The sequence below is a fragment of the Mustela lutreola genome, chromosome 2, assembly GCF_030435805.1.
Source record: "Mustela lutreola isolate mMusLut2 chromosome 2, mMusLut2.pri, whole genome shotgun sequence".
Classification (NCBI taxonomy): domain Eukaryota; kingdom Metazoa; phylum Chordata; class Mammalia; order Carnivora; family Mustelidae; genus Mustela; species Mustela lutreola.
The window spans coordinates 74,766,128-74,781,433 of record NC_081291.1 but is presented as its reverse complement, the minus strand read 5'-3'; the positions used below and the strand labels follow the sequence as shown (position 1 = coordinate 74,781,433).

The window sequence follows — 15,306 nt, the reverse complement described above, 5'->3', positions numbered from 1 at the left end:
AATCCACTTCCACTCAAAGAATGTTGAAAAAACAAACAAACACTAAAGTAAAAGCACAGCCATAAACCTCCATAGTAACATGAACAAACTAGGGTCTAAGTCCTAGGAAGAGAAGTTTAACATGCCCACAGTAGCAAAGCTGATACACCACACACACAGCACCCCTCCTGCAGTATCAAACTAACATGTCTCAAACAGGCAGCAGACTCTGTGTTCACCAGGATGGGAGACCTGCCCCTTCTGAGGCACAGAGAAAACGGGCCGCCCACATTAACGCTGGGCTGGGGCCCAGGGTGTGTGAGGTCCAGCAAGTCCGTTTAAGGAGCCTGGGCTTCCATGATGGGACAGCAGAAGCCGTTCTCAAAGAAAAAGTGTCCACCTAAGAGCTGTATTTCAGAAAAAATTCTGGCTACAGTACAGAGATGTGGGGGGGCGGGAGTAGTCAAGGCTGTTGATTAATCCAAGGCAATCTTAAATGGCTGTTAAATGGAGAGAAGTGGTCTCTCTTGCTCAGAGAGTTAAGAGACAGGATGGGATGGGAGGTAAATCAGAAAGACAGGATTTGGGCTTCTCACTGGAATAGAGGGGACACGGGCACTCCACTTCTTAGGCATACTGTCCCCCACAAAGACAGGTGCATGTGACAGAAGGTCAGAAGCACGATGGGGCAGCCCTAATGCAGTCACTGGCAAGGGGGGCAGCGGCTGAAGTCACTACGGGAATAACGTGCCAGGCAGAGAGCCACGCAACCGCCTGTAGCAGGAGGCCCACAGCAGCAAGGAATGCCTTCCCAAGAGCTAAATCATGGTCTGCAATGAGAGAAGAACCCAGTGCCTATCCTTGGGTGGGCAGGTGAAATCAGTAAGCCAGACTGGAATGAGTGGCCCTCAGCAGGCCAAGCGGAGACAGCAAGGCCTGTACTAGGCTGTCAGCTAACTGAGGGAGGGAGGAGGGTGCAGCTCCTAGGGAGGTGGGGCGGGCAGTTCTGGCTGAAAATCAGCAATGCAAACTTTATGCAAATTAAGCCATGCCCCAGACATTTTTGAGAATAAATGCTGGCAGCCGGTTTACAGTTCCCGTTCATAGACCTGAGATGCCAGCCAAGAAATTTCCAATATCTACAGAGAGTAGGCCCTGAAGAGAGACGAGTGCCTGTCTAATGAGGAGATGCTGTCAGTGGGAAGCTCAGGGTGACCACCTGAGGCCCAAGAGAAACCCCCGCAGGGAAGAAAACAAGGGGCCAGGATCAGCAGGGGTGGGGGATAGGGTGGGACTTCAGGGTCAAATGAGACACGCACCTGGGAAGGAGCCCCAGGGCAGCAGTGGGAGAAGTGGGCAGGGGTGGGGCAGGCCATGAAGTGGCCAGAGCAGGAGGTCAGACACAGAATTGCAAGCCTGACCAATGGAGTGGAGGGCAAGAAGGTTCCAGCATACGACCCTCTCTCCCGATGAACCCATGCCTTCTCATCACATTAACGGACTCAACAAGGCCCCCTTGACAGATTTGGCCTTATCAGGTTTCTCCAAGAAACTCTGGTTGGCAGTCCTCACTGCTCACTTAGGTACTGCATCATGGTGGAGAGTTTCCTCAAGTTGTGTGAAAAGAGTAGCTCTCATCACTTCCTAACCGAATTTTGGTAACATTTCTCCTGTCAGTTTTACACATCTTTGAAGCAAATAAATGAATGTTTTGCACATGTACAAATATATATGTGTATACAGACAAAAGTGCACATATATATGATTAAATTATGTGTGTGTGTGTGTGTGTGTGTGTGTGTGTGAGAGAGAGAGAGAGAGAGCATGTGTGTGTGTGCGCAAGCACCAAGACCTCAGGAGACGTCGCTCCCTTATAACACAAAGACCAAGTCACCAATATCCATGAATGGAGAAAAGATATTCATGACTGCCCATAATATTTGCATTTGGGGTTGTTTGGCTACGTGTTCTAGCTTATTCACAGATCCTTTAATTAATTAGAACATTGCTTTTCAACCTTAGAAACTGCTTCCAAGTCTCCTCCCTGATAAATTCTCCTCGTAAGAATTTTTTTAAAAAGTGAATTTTATTTTCTGTAATATTTATAAAAACCCTAAACATATTGAATAAAGCTTTCAATATGCCCAGTTGAGATGGAAGCCGGCAGTTAGGTATCAGGGAAGAGTCCACAAATCAGTGGATTATCCTTCTCTCACTCTGACCAGTAACAGCAGGTGCCAGTTGAAATAGCATCCCTACAGTTGGCCCCCATCCTCCAGGAAGTAAATCTAGTAAGTACTTACTGTCTGTCCTGCCCCCAGGCAAGGCAAGGAGTGGAAGGTTCAGAACCTGAAAGCCACAGGCTAAAAAATAGCCCCTCACCCCTGTGAAATTCTGTGAGTCAGCACTGGGGCTAAGTTTCCAGGCATTACAAAACAAATGTCCTTTATTTAGAGCTTTGTCTAGATGCTTTTGAATTTGGATTGGCTTGGTGCTACATGTGCCTCCTTCCTTCTGCAGGGACCTTCCTGCTCCTCCCCGAGGCCCAGCAGGACAACAGTCCGCCCGTGTAAAGACTGCGGCTTTCCCAGTCAGCCTTCCCTTGGAAGACAGCAAGCAGACTCCCAGACTAGGCCAATCTGGCAAAGCACCTTGATGAGGGGGACATCTTTTTTTTTTTTCTTTTTTTATTTAGTTTATTTGGGAGAGAGCAAGCAGAGCAAGTGAGAAAGAACATGAATGGAGGGGGGGAGCAGGGTCCCTGCTGAGCAGGGAGCCTGATGTGGGGCTCGATGCAGGGACCCTGGGATCATGACCTGAGCCGAAGGCAGAGGCTTAATCTCCAGAGCCAGTCAAGTGCCCCAAAGGCAGGAGGACATCTTTAAATGGCAGCAGCCCCTGTGTGCCTTGGCCACACACAGTGCTGGTGGGTTAGACACCTGTGTTCCCATACTTTATGGCAGAGAAACTCGGGCTCTGAGAAGTCAGATGAATGGCCTAAGGTCACAGACTTGACAAGTCCCTCAGGCCTCTGCACAAGAGAAAGAAAAACCTATGTCTACACAAAACTTGCACACAAATGTTTACAGCAGCATTACTCATGAGAGCCAGAGAGTGGAAACAGCCCAAATGACACTCTCCCCGTGAACATATAAACAGAAAGTGGTACATCTGCCCCCTGGCAAGTTACACAGCTGTAAAAAGGAATGGAGGCTTGGTATACACAGCAAGTGGAGGGACCTCGACAGCCTGCGCTCAGAAGCAGCCCGACACAAAAGACCATACCTTTAGGATGCCTTCCTATGAGGTATCCAGTACAGGCAAATGGGACAGAAAGCAGCTTAGTGGGGGCTGCGGCTGGGAGTGGGAATGGGACTAGCCAGGAAAGGGCATGAGGGAGCTCACACGGGGAGGGCATACACATGTTCTACAGCTGGACTAGGGTGATGGCTGTATCCCTCTGAGAATTTCCTCAAAAGCATTACTGTCCATTTAAAGTAGCTGAGTTTTATGGTATGTAAGCTATACCTCAATATTTTAAGTTACCAAATAGGCAACCACATATACAGGAAATAGGAAGACTCTGCTCCAACCACTGCCTCGTTACGTGGTAGTGTAAAAGCCTTCTTTCACAGCCTCGAACCCTGACCTAGCCTTCCCCAGACCACACAGCAGTAGTCCCCCAGTCCAAACCCGCCGTGATCAAAAGCACACAAATGTACTCATCCACCCCCACAGAGACGATCTATGACTTTCACTTGGATACTTGTCATGAAAATGTACTCAGGTGGTAGATCTGTAAGGAAACCAAGTGCCACCTCGGTCCAGTTATGGAAAAGAGGGACTCTGGACGCCCTTTCCCGGCGTCCACTCTCCTCCCAAGTTACAGCCTTGTCCCTGGCACAGCTGTTGTCCTTCCCCTATCTTCAAATTCATTCAGACTTGGCCCAACAGCCCAAGTGGATTAACTACAGACCCATAAGACACACATTATTTGGCTTAAACAAACACACAAAATAAGTATTTTGATGTAGCCCTTGAAGTGGGTATAGGAATAGGGTGATGACCCACCAAAAACAGCCACAGCCTAGGCCATAAAGAACATAATTCTTTTTTTTTTTTTTAAGATTTTATTTATTTGATACAGAGAGAGAGTAGGCAGAGAGGCAGACAGAGAGAGAGAAAGGAGGAAGCAGGCTCCCTGCTGAGCAGAGAGCCTGGATGCGGGGCTCGATCCCAAGACCCTGGGATCATAACCTGAGCCAAAGGCAGAGGCTTTAACCCACTGAGCCACCCAGGCGCCCCAAGAATGCAATTCTTTATATATATATATATATATATATATATATATATTTTTTTTTTTTTTTTTTTTTTTTTTTTTAATTTCATAGAGAGAGCACAACAGGGGGAGTAGCAGGCAGAGAGAAAGGGAGAAGCAGGCTCCCGCTAAGCAGGAATCCTGACTTGGGGCTCCAAAATAGGGGAAGGGCTCCATTCCAGGACCCTGGGATCCTGACCCGAGCCGAAGGCACACACTTAATGACTCAGCCACCCAGTGCCCCAATGAATGTAATTCTTACAAATGGCCCACGTCCCCTCCCACCTGGGCTATAAACATCATAGGAAGGCAATGGAGCCTTCTTTGGGGACCAACACATAACTGATACTCAAAAAAAGGAAGATTTTTGGCTCATGTCTAACCAGTACGACAGGGAGGGATGAAAACATTAAAGCCTCAGGGTATATCTGGTCACCCCAAGATAAGCAAAGGTCCCAGAGTATCACCTCCCCTTCTCTCCCACGTCCCTGGGGCTGGGGGTGGGGGAAAGAAGCCACTTGGAAAATGGCAGTCTCAAGTCCAATGGGACACAAAGGGATGAGGAAGGAAGCTGCTAAGAAAGAAGCAGCATTCAAAGGAAAGGCATCAACTAATAAGAAGCCGTGGTTTCAGGCCAGAAGCAAATGGGTTGACCAAGGCCACCGCTCCTCTTGGTGTAAAGTGCTGGTTTGTCACCACAGCCCCAGGAGCTGGGCTCCGGGACGGTGTGGTGGCAGAGGCTGGCCTGCTACAACAGCAGTCTGTCCAGTCACCCCCAGTGACTGCGTGTGCACTGTGGGTGGGGCAGGGGCAGCACTGCCAAGAGCTCAAACCAGACAATACAGTCTGGTTACATTTCACTGCTCATCACCACCACTCACTACAATGCCAGTGTGACTGTTTTACCGAGTCACTTTCCCTTCCAAGGTGGGCTGAGAGCAGAGCACGGCGGCAAACTCCTGAAGATGCGGGGAAGGAGAAATAAAACACCTACTGAGTATCTACAACATGTCACCTGCTACCCTGGGCATCTCACAACAGACTGGACTATTTCACTTAAAACCCAGCACAGCTCCACAACGTACAAATGATCCCTATTTAACACACCAGGCAGGGAGGGAAGCCAAGTGGTTTGTCCACTGACATAAGCACGAACTCCTGGATGCCATAAACATCCACCCGACCCTAGGCTGGAACACTCAGTTGGTCTCTGGTGTCCTTCCACGACGGCTCACCACGTCCTGGCACTCTGCCAAGTGCTGGACAGCTATTTCTTCCTTCAGTGTTTACATTCATCCCAGGACAGAAGTATTACTGCTGTCCACCCTTTAGAGATGGAGAAACGCCCCCCCCCTCCCTCACAGAGCTATCATGGGAGGGCCTGATTGCCGCGACACAATGGAGAGTTTAACCACGATCTGCTGAGAAAATGCATGAACCTCAAGCAGGTAAGGAACTTGCATAAACGAGCATGACAGAGAGGACCCAGCAGGAAGTGCCAGGAGCTGGACAGCTATTTCTTCCTTCAGTGTTTACATTCATCCCAGGACAGAAGTATTACTGCTGTCCACCCTTTAGAGATGGAGAAACGCCCCCCCCCCTCCCTCACAGAGCTATCATGGGAGGGCCTGATTGCCGCGACACAATGGAGAGTTTAACCACGATCTGCTGAGAAAATGCATGAACCTCAAGCAGGTAAGGAACTTGCATAAACGAGCATGACAGAGAGGACCCAGCAGGAAGTGCCAGGAGAGGCGCTGCTGGAAGCTCAGATACAAGAAGACTGAGGATGACAAGGGGTTGGGGACAGGGGCCAGAAGTGGGCAGAGCAGCAAAGGGACCCCAAAAGAACACAGGCCCTAGACGAGCCTTGCCCTCGACCTGCCCTGGATTAATGCTGGTCCCTGGACCCCAGTCAGAGGACCACCCCAAGCAAAGGACATCGCTGGAGGCCTGCATGGGTGGCCATGGATACCACTAACCAAACCCTAGGCTGGAGGCCAAGGTCATGAACACCAAGAGCAAACAGTGCTGAACCAGTACTGATAAGCTGGGTCAGCTCTTTCCTCCTGTGTGACCTACAGCAGAGAGTCCTACATGGCTTGCTCACATGCTGCCGGCCATCCTGTGTCAACACAGACACCAGGGCGGGACCCTGATGGCGCCTGCTCTGGGGCAGACGTCACAAACACCTCCCATCCAGCACCCTCCACGCAGCCGGCAATTTCCCTCTCAAACTGGAGGAATGTGCCGTTGGTGCTGCCTCTCAGCCTGCACCTTTGAACCAGCTGGAGAATTGGCACAGCCCAGCAGGGTGCCACCATGCACAGAGTCCCCTGGCCGGAGGCTCTCCATCAAACCCTTGCTACGTTCCTACTGTCAACTGGTGTTTTCTCCGACTCTGCTTTTCCAGATGACCGTATCTGGTTAGTGCTCGTCACCTGAAAACTGCCATTTGTGCAAAGCACGGATGGGGCCACTTCCGTCCTGGCCATCAGCAGGGTCCAGCCCTGCTGGACTTCACTCCAGCAGCACTTCACCAGAAGCCCAGCACTCCTAGAACGTCACTCCAGCAGCACTGAGCCCTGCCCCTGACCCCTGCCCACTCTCAGCCCGAGCAGAGGGGACTGCGGCAAACAAGCAGAGGCCTCCTTCAAGAATGACACGCAGCCCAAACCTGCTTTGGGTCAATGCTGTTTCTGTGCTCTTCAAGTCCTCAGTGGCCGGGAGACACAGAACCCAGCCCTGGTCCAGCAGGCACCAGGACTAAGGCTCCTCTGTAGCCCGTGGGCTCAGAAAACCAAAACCTGCTATGAGGGCACCAGGTAAACCCCAGAGAATTCCATATGCTCTTTTCCGATCCTGCCACCTGCCAGGGACGGGGTGAGAAACTTTGCAGTTGGGTAACAGCCCCAAGGAATGTCCAGATGAGAAAAAAAGTTACGAAATCAGGATTCCTTAGGCACTCCCTTGAGAAAGTGGTAGGAATCTGCCATACAGCAAACCACAAGGAAATGACCACAAAATTTCACTCTTCACCAGTGTTTTCCTGGTGCCAGTGCCAGCACCCCGCTCGGCGCGGAGAGCGGGGCACAACCTAGAACTTCACTCCAGCAGCACTGAGGCCTGCCCCCACCCTGATCCCTGCCCATTCTCAGCCCGAGCAGAGGAGACTGCGGCAAACAAGCAGAGGCCTCCTTCAAGAATGCCACGAAGCCCAAACCTGCTTCGGGTCAATGCCGTCTCTGCACTGTTCAAGTCCTCAGTGGCCGGAAGACACAGAACCCAGACATCTCCCAGGAGGACGGCGAGCACCAAGCCCCCCCTCACAGCTGTCTGGTGTGAACAAGCTGCTTCTCTTGGGAGCACCCTCCCCATGAGTTAGAACCATTACATGAGGAGAGGCCAGGAAGGGCCTTCAACTCCATTAGCTTTACGCCTGGGTGTGGTGGAAGGCAGACCCCAGGCAGGATGACGGTGGGGAAACCCAGATCCGGGACAACCCAGGTCAGGGACAACCCAGCTCAGCCTCTGTTGTGCGGACAGCAAATGGGAGGAGCATTTATTTCAAAGGCTGTTTTGAAGGTTAAAGGGGGACATTGGAAGGTGCCTATCACCCCCGCGAGGTGACCGAAGAGAATAAATGTGTCCCAGACCCACAGCTATCAGAGCAATCCAGCACTTCTTTTAGGTCAGTTTACAGGGAAGAAAACCACCTAAACCAGCTCAGAATCCAGGGAACAGTCCAGTCCACATCCTGCACATAATTTCATTACCCAAGAGCACTTCTCTTCCACATACAGGATGTGCTTTCCATCTTGTTTTGCTTTCAAGACACAGGCAGTACGACAGCGCTGGAGAAAAGCAAGAGCCTGTCCAGCAAGTGGCTTGCTCCAGGACACGGGACTGGCTCCAGAAACCAAACCTGTCAAACCAAACCGCCGTCTTCTGATCCATGCCCCAGACTTCCTGCAGCCGGGAGCCAGTCTCATGAATTTCATTTTACAAAGAAAAGGAAGCACACTGGCAATAAATTGTCTTTCTTTGGAGCTCACTGTCTTGAAATTATTGTGAACACTTCACCCCTCCAGGACTCTTGAGCATTTTATTGGAGAAAGGAAGGCAATGGAATGGGAAGGAACAAAAGAGAATTTAAGTCTATGAGAGGAAAATTAAGTCTATGAGATGGCAAATATAGAGCAGTGCCCCCCCCCTTGAATGTGATCTTCAAGTAGGGGACCTGTGTTGGGGGATGCCAAAAAAAGATGTGACCACCTTCAGGTAATCTGTGAGCCGGACCTGGGCACTCAGAGGCTCCCTGTCCCCTCCCTATCCTTGGAATGTGGGTTCTGCTGGCCTTTCCTGCTCCCAGAGGCCATTTCAAGGTTAAAGACTTGAGATGGTAAAGTAGTGTTAAGAACACCTGCACAGTATACGTGACTAAACCCTGTTAAAGCTTCTCTATAAACTAAGGTTTGGCAGGCAGGTGTGGGGACCCACTGTCTTCCAGCTGCCCAAGGCAAGCCTCCTACGGAAGTTCTCTTTGCTTGTAAAACCTGCCACCTACCAATCTGGAGTGGCCTGCCTCCTCCTTCATCTCTAGCTACCCACGGGGGAATGGGGGCGGGTTTCAGATTACACCCAGGAAGCTCTGGAAAGGGTTGCGAACCAACACCCATGGTTATCTATGAAACGTGGCCCAGCACAGGGCAATGTACTTCGGAATCAGCCAGAGGGCATGTTAAAATCCAGTCTGCCGGGCCCCACCCCAGGGTGTCTGGCTCAGCAAGTCCCCACATTCGGGGACAGGGCCCGAGAATGTGCATTTCTAACACAATCCTGGGTGATGCTGATGCTACTGGGCGGGAACCCACTTTGACAGCTGCTAGCACAATGGTTTAAGATTAGAGGGCCCCTGAGCCATTCTACATAGGTTGAAATCACTTACTAGCTCCACGACTCTGGACAAGGTCAAATAAGTTTCCTCTTATAAACTGGTGAAATGGAAATGGTAACAGCGCTTCACCACATATGGTTGTTTTAAGGATGAAATGGACAGACCCATAGAAAGTACTTAGAAAGGTGCCCGGCCCAAGCAGTAAATACAAGACAAACACTGGGTCTCATCACCATCATCAGCTCAAAGTTTTTGCCTTAAGGTTAAAAATACAGATATAGGGGGCGCCTGGGTGGCTCAGTGGGTTAAGCCTCTGCCTTCGGCTCGGGTCATGATCCCAGGGTCCTGGGATCGAGCCCCACATCGGGCTCTCTGCTCAGCGGGGAGCCTGCTTCCTCCTCTCTCTCTGCCTGCCTCTCTGTCTGCTTGTGATCTCTCTCTCTCTGTCAAATAAATAAATAAATTTAAAAAAAAAAAAAAAAAAAAAAAAATACAGATATAGGAAACATTTTCAATACAACATTTTTTCTTCTCTTGCCTAGGCTATAAGACACTGCTCCAGAACCTGATATAGTCTTTAATTTAGAATCGTATGGTTCAATGAGTGGTTTCTAAAATCATCCTGCTCTGCCTTACAGCGACCGCTCATCCCACACTTTAATCCACATGGGAAGCCTTGGAAGATCTTGTTAAAAAGTGGGTTGTGACTCTGTGGGTCTGGGGCCCAAGAATGTGCATTTCTTTTTTTTTTTTTTTTTTTTAAGATTTTTTTCATTCATTTGCCAGAGACAGAGAGAGAGAGTATACACAAGCAGGCAGAGAGGCAGGCAGAGGCAGCGACGAGAGAAGCAGGCTCCCCGCCGAGCAAGGAGCCCAATGCAGGACTCGATCCCAGGACCCTGGAATCATGACCCGAGCCGAAGGCAGCGGCCCAACCGACTGAGCCACCCAGGCGTCCCAAGAATGTGCATTTCTAACCAGGTCCCAGGTGATATGGGCACAGGGACTGCAGGCTACAGTCCCACAGCTGTAAGGGACAGCAGCTGATCCAGGTAAAGCTACAAGAACACACGGATGTCTTTCTCCTGAGTATTTCAGGAACCTGACTCATGTGCAGTCCCCATCGGCCAGACACTTCTCCATCCACCTCCACTATCTCCTCTGTGAAAGGGCCAGGCAGGACACCTAGCCTTAGCACAGAGTCCCCTGGCTCTCTCCTGGCTGTCCCCTTTCCCTTTCTCCAAAGTAATGCTTTTAACTGTCCAGCAGGAGAAATGTTAGTATCTTCAGGACAGAAACCTCAAAAGAGAAACTTTTGCTATATGGCTGATTATAAATAATTTCTAAAGAAAGGTTTTGTTGAGACATGAAAAGAGATCATCACAGAGCATTATTTTGAAAAGGTATTCACACTGATTTTACTCAAGACCTAAGGAACAGACATGCAGTCACCACTGAAACATCCAGGTGCACCATAAAAATCCCTTTCTCTGGGATCTCTCTGGGTTGTAGGCGAAAGTCAAAGAAGGCCAACTAGGAAACTCGCACCAAGCCTTCGGGCCTATCCTTAATTTAACACTCTCCTGCTTGTCCAAAAGCAGCATCCCTCTGATAAAGCCTAAAGGTGGGTTCCCAAGGCGACTTCAACATCAGCCCTTGTACTTTTCTATTTGGAATAATCCTTAGGGGCACGTGGGTGGCTCAGCGAGTTAAAGCATCCGACTCTTGATCTCAGCTCAGGCCTTGACCTCAGGTGTTAAGTTCAGACTCCACGGTGAGCTCCACGCTGGGCATGGAGACTTTAACCACTCTGGGGCACCTGGGTGGCTCAGTTGGTTAAGGACAGACTCTTGATTTCAGCTCAGTTTATTGTCTCAGGGTAATGGCCCCCACTCAGCAGGGAGTCCACTTGAGAGTCTTTCCACCCCTAACTACCCAGCTCCTCCCCCCCACCACTCACACTCTCTCTCAAATAAATAATTCTTTGAAAGAAAGAAAGAGAAAAAAAGAAAGAAGGAATCCTAAGTTGTGGGGGGTTTTTTAAGTCCCTATTGGCGGGGGGATGGGATAACTGGGCGACGGGCATTACGGAGGGCACTTGATGGAAGGAGCACTGGGTGCTGTATGTAACTGATGAATCACTGAATTCTACCCCTGAAACTAATAATACCCTATACCTTAATTAACTGAATTTAAATGTAAAAAGTAATAAGTAAAAATAACGCCGGCACAAAAACATACTTTATTTAATAATGACTCGGTCTCTTGCCCATTAATTTACCAAAACCCAATCAGCTACAAGAAAACGACTAAACCTCTTAAAAAAGAGTACTGGGATGCCACTAAGGGAAAAACAACCAACCAGACAACTACTGATACTTGCAATAACATGTATGAATTGGTTAAGCAACAGAAGCCTGACAAACTAATGCCCAATACTGATTCCATCTACATAGATCAAGAACAAAAGAGCAAACAGATCAAAGATGACAGAAGCCAGGACAGCAGCCTCCCTCCTGGGGTACAAGGGGCCTCCTCAGGTGCTGGACGTGCTGCGTGTGGTTTTACACGGAGATCGTTACAAGCCACTCACCATGTAAGATCTGTATACTGGAAGTTACACGCCAATAGGAAAACAGAAGAGTGCTGTGAGATGAGTGAAACAGCCAGTGAGACACTAACAGGGAAAGGATCAGATTGGAACAAAGTGTAGAATTTACCCTCTTCCAAGAGGTCCAGGCTTTCATGCTGTTCACGGGAGGTTTTCCTCTCTTCATCCTGGTAGTCATACTCAAAGTACTCTTCTTCCCTTCCCACATCTCTCAGGGACATTGCTGAAGTCACCCCAAAGCCCAAACATTGCCCTAACAGGTGGTTCTTGGGGTAGCACCCAGCCGTCTACCCAGAGGAGCCACTGGAGCCCGGACCCCTGGGGCACATGCTGGGCCCTGGACGGGGTAGAGGACATTCCCTGGCTGAGCTGGAGTGGAGGGTGTGCACAGGGAATTAGCCCAGTGTCACTCAGGACAGACCCGGAAGGGGGTGGCTCCCAGGAGCTGGGAGGAGGGACAGTGTGGGGCGGGGCAGGGCAAAAGCACCTGCCAGAATAGGAATGCCCTGCCTGCCCCAGGTAACCCTGGCAGGTGCTGTCGACTCAGAGGGGAGGCCGGCAGGCAGGTGCAGGACTTTAGGTTAAGCTCTCCACCTCCAGATCCTTCTCCCCACTCTTACTCCCCCGGGAAGCAATGAGGAATGGTAGCTCCCTGGAAGTTTCATAGCAACTGCGCCCAGCAATACTAAACAAGCCTGAAGCAGGTACACCTGTCTAAAGGTAGGACTCCAGCAGAGGAGCTGCCCTGATGAGTAACTGCCTAATGCCCTCAGATGAGAGAATTTTGGTGGGTGTGCTCCAGAAGCAGAGACCGACCTGCCTTTTTTTTTCTTTTCCCTAAGATTTTATTTATTTGTTTGAGGGCCAGCAGGAGCAGGGGAGAGGTGAAGAGGGAGAGAGAGAAGCAGACTCCCTGCTAAGCAGGGAGCCCGTTGCGGGGCTGGATCCTAGGACCCTGAGATCATGACCTGAGCCAAGAGCAGAGCCTTAACTGACCAACCCACCCAGGTACCCCCGAGCCCAGTGTGACTTTGGCAACAGCCTGACACAGTGCTGAAAGGAGAAGGGAGTGATCACTGATTTCTAGCATAAGGAAAAAAAGACATGGCAATCACCATTACCTGTTTTAAGCTTCATTCAGTCTCTCTTCAGTAATAATACACGGCCTTTGTTGTTTTTAAATCCGCATTTTATAACCTTCACTGTCATTTTAAATCTGTGTGTTCACAGTCAGATTTACAAATTCTAATTGCTAGGATGAAGGGGGGATGGGAAAAGCATCTAAAACCGAATAATTTACAATGTCGCCTGGAAGAAGAATCCATGGTTTAATTGTGTCTCAGTACCAATTCCTCGGCACTGTCTGATTCTGCCTCTGACAGTGGAAGTGGCAGGTTCTTCCATCAAACCCACCGGAAGGTGGCCCCGAGCGCTGGCAGCTAAGGACTGCAGCACATTCTGCAATTTTCATGCCTCCGCCACCTCCCAGCTACACTGTGGCGGGCGTCCCTGCTCCAAAAAGCAAAAGCAGGAGACCTAAGACCGCTGTCTACCGATTCACCTCCCCCAGGGAACCTCAAGGGCAGCTAGCAGAGCCCTGGCCAGGCCATCACTGCAGAATTCCCTGCCCAGGGGCGGGTGCCTGGTCTCATTTGGCTTTGGATCCGCAGGGCTGAAGATCCCATTTTGGCAGCTAAAGAGGTCTGCTACGTTGAATTGCTACCTCCACAAAAATGAATAGAAGACCATATGAGTGCCTCAAAGAGCAAACCAGAATGCAAGGAAAATGCTATTTAAAAATAAAACCCAGCATTGTCTGGTTAATATTTCGGAAACCTGGAAATGATTACTATGTTGTACAACATTAAAGAGGTATTCTTTATGAAAAGGAGGCTTAGCAGAAATTCAGTGGCAAGGGGTTTAAAATCACATTTTGCATAAGCTTTAAATACAATGTTTAGGAGGACACACACTTCGGGGGTGGGGGGGATGCCATTTAATCTCAATAAATGGCATCAAATTGGGCTTAATTCAATTCAAATGACAGTGAGTCTGAAGCCCTGTTGAGGGAGAAAGGGAAGGAGGATCTCCACCTTGCGCATTATTCATTCAGCAAATATCAGACTGACTGTAAGATGTGTAGGATACTGTACTGGGCCACGGTGTGTACAAATGACAACAAAAGCTGATCTCATGTGTTTGAAAATACTCTCAGGGATGACTCATCACCAAGTTGTTTCTAACTCAGCCTTTAACTCAAATCTAGGCTATCTTTAACAAAAGATGTCCAAGTCTATATATATTACATAATAAACACTGAGGACACAGCATTTTGAACACAAAACCAGACTCTTTGTGTCACCCCGTATTTCTGGATTTAGTCCTTCAGGATATTCCCTGCCTCCCACAGCAAATCTCTCCTCCCCTTCCTCCCCCACCCCGCCCCCACCAGGGATGCCAAGGAGTTCTCAAACCTGAACCACACCTGCATACATTTCAAGATTAAAGGCAGAGATGGACCCAAGAACTTCTCTGACGGAGTAATTTCTTCAAAAACCCAAACAAGAAAGCCCAGCAATCCCTGTGCCAAGTGGGAGATCCTAGACAGACCTCCACATGGAGCTTGGCCCCAGAAAGAATCAAGTAGCAAGGGTGTGTGCGTCCTAAAGGCAAGGACCTGACACTGGGGCCCCGGAGGAGAGGGGCAGGACTGAACTCCGGACGGTGGCTGGGAACACTGGACAGGAAGGTAGAGGGCTTCCTTCTGGGAGGGTCTCTCTCCAGATCCACTCAACATACCATCAGAGACATCACTGTCCCAAAGCTCTACCATGCACTGTCCCAAGAGAGGCCACAAGCCACTGGGGCCATTTACATTCAAATTTAAATTGATTAAAATTAAATAAAATCCAAAATCCAAGTCCTGCTAGCCACATTTCTGGTGCTCCAGAGCCACAGGTGGCTAGCCTACCATCCTGGAAGACACGCACAGAACGTTTCCACTGTCCCAAGTCCCACCGGGCAGCTTCCTTCCAGAGGGTGCCCCTTCCTTTCAAGATGTGAGCTGTACACCTTCTGACCTCCATGGTCTGTGCCTCGCCGACAGCCCCCTGCCCACCTTGACCCCACTGCACCCCCTTGCCGCGAGTGTTCTTCTGTCCTCTCCTCCCATACCATCCACCAGGCAGACTTCTCTCAGTGCTCCAAGCACCCCACCTCCAACTTCTTGGTCCACTGGAGCAGAGCCCCCATTATTGAGGGTCATAGTCCAAGGACCTTGCTATGCCATTAAAAAAAAAAAATAAGAGAAACGTCATGCTCAAAACCTGGGCTCTGGGCTTGCATGGACATCTGAGGGAGGACATCACCACTACTTTCCCAAAGCCAGTGATAAGATCGAGCAGTTACTTTATGCATTTGTACTTAATTCTTTTTTTTTTTTTTAAACTCACTTTTACAGCCATTCAGAAGGGTGCTATGTCTGGAAAGGGAAAAACCATC

General features: G+C 49.6%; 1 protein-coding gene across 18 annotated transcripts in view; it reads right to left on the bottom strand.

Moving 5' to 3' along the window:
• TRAK1 (trafficking kinesin protein 1) overlaps positions 1 to 15,306 on the bottom strand; it is a 119,487-nt gene that overhangs the window by 48,360 nt on the left and 55,821 nt on the right. The window contains exon 1 of one of the 18 annotated variants that reach the window (XM_059162319.1): positions 11,915 to 12,194. The exons of 16 other annotated variants lie outside the window; for them this stretch is intronic. In XM_059162319.1, the coding sequence (XP_059018302.1) occupies positions 11,915 to 12,026 (112 nt within the window). In that variant the 5' untranslated portion in view covers positions 12,027 to 12,194. Of the gene's footprint in view, positions 1 to 11,914; positions 12,195 to 15,306 lie in introns of those variants that run through there. One more of the 18 variants, XM_059162322.1, reaches the window with a different exon arrangement.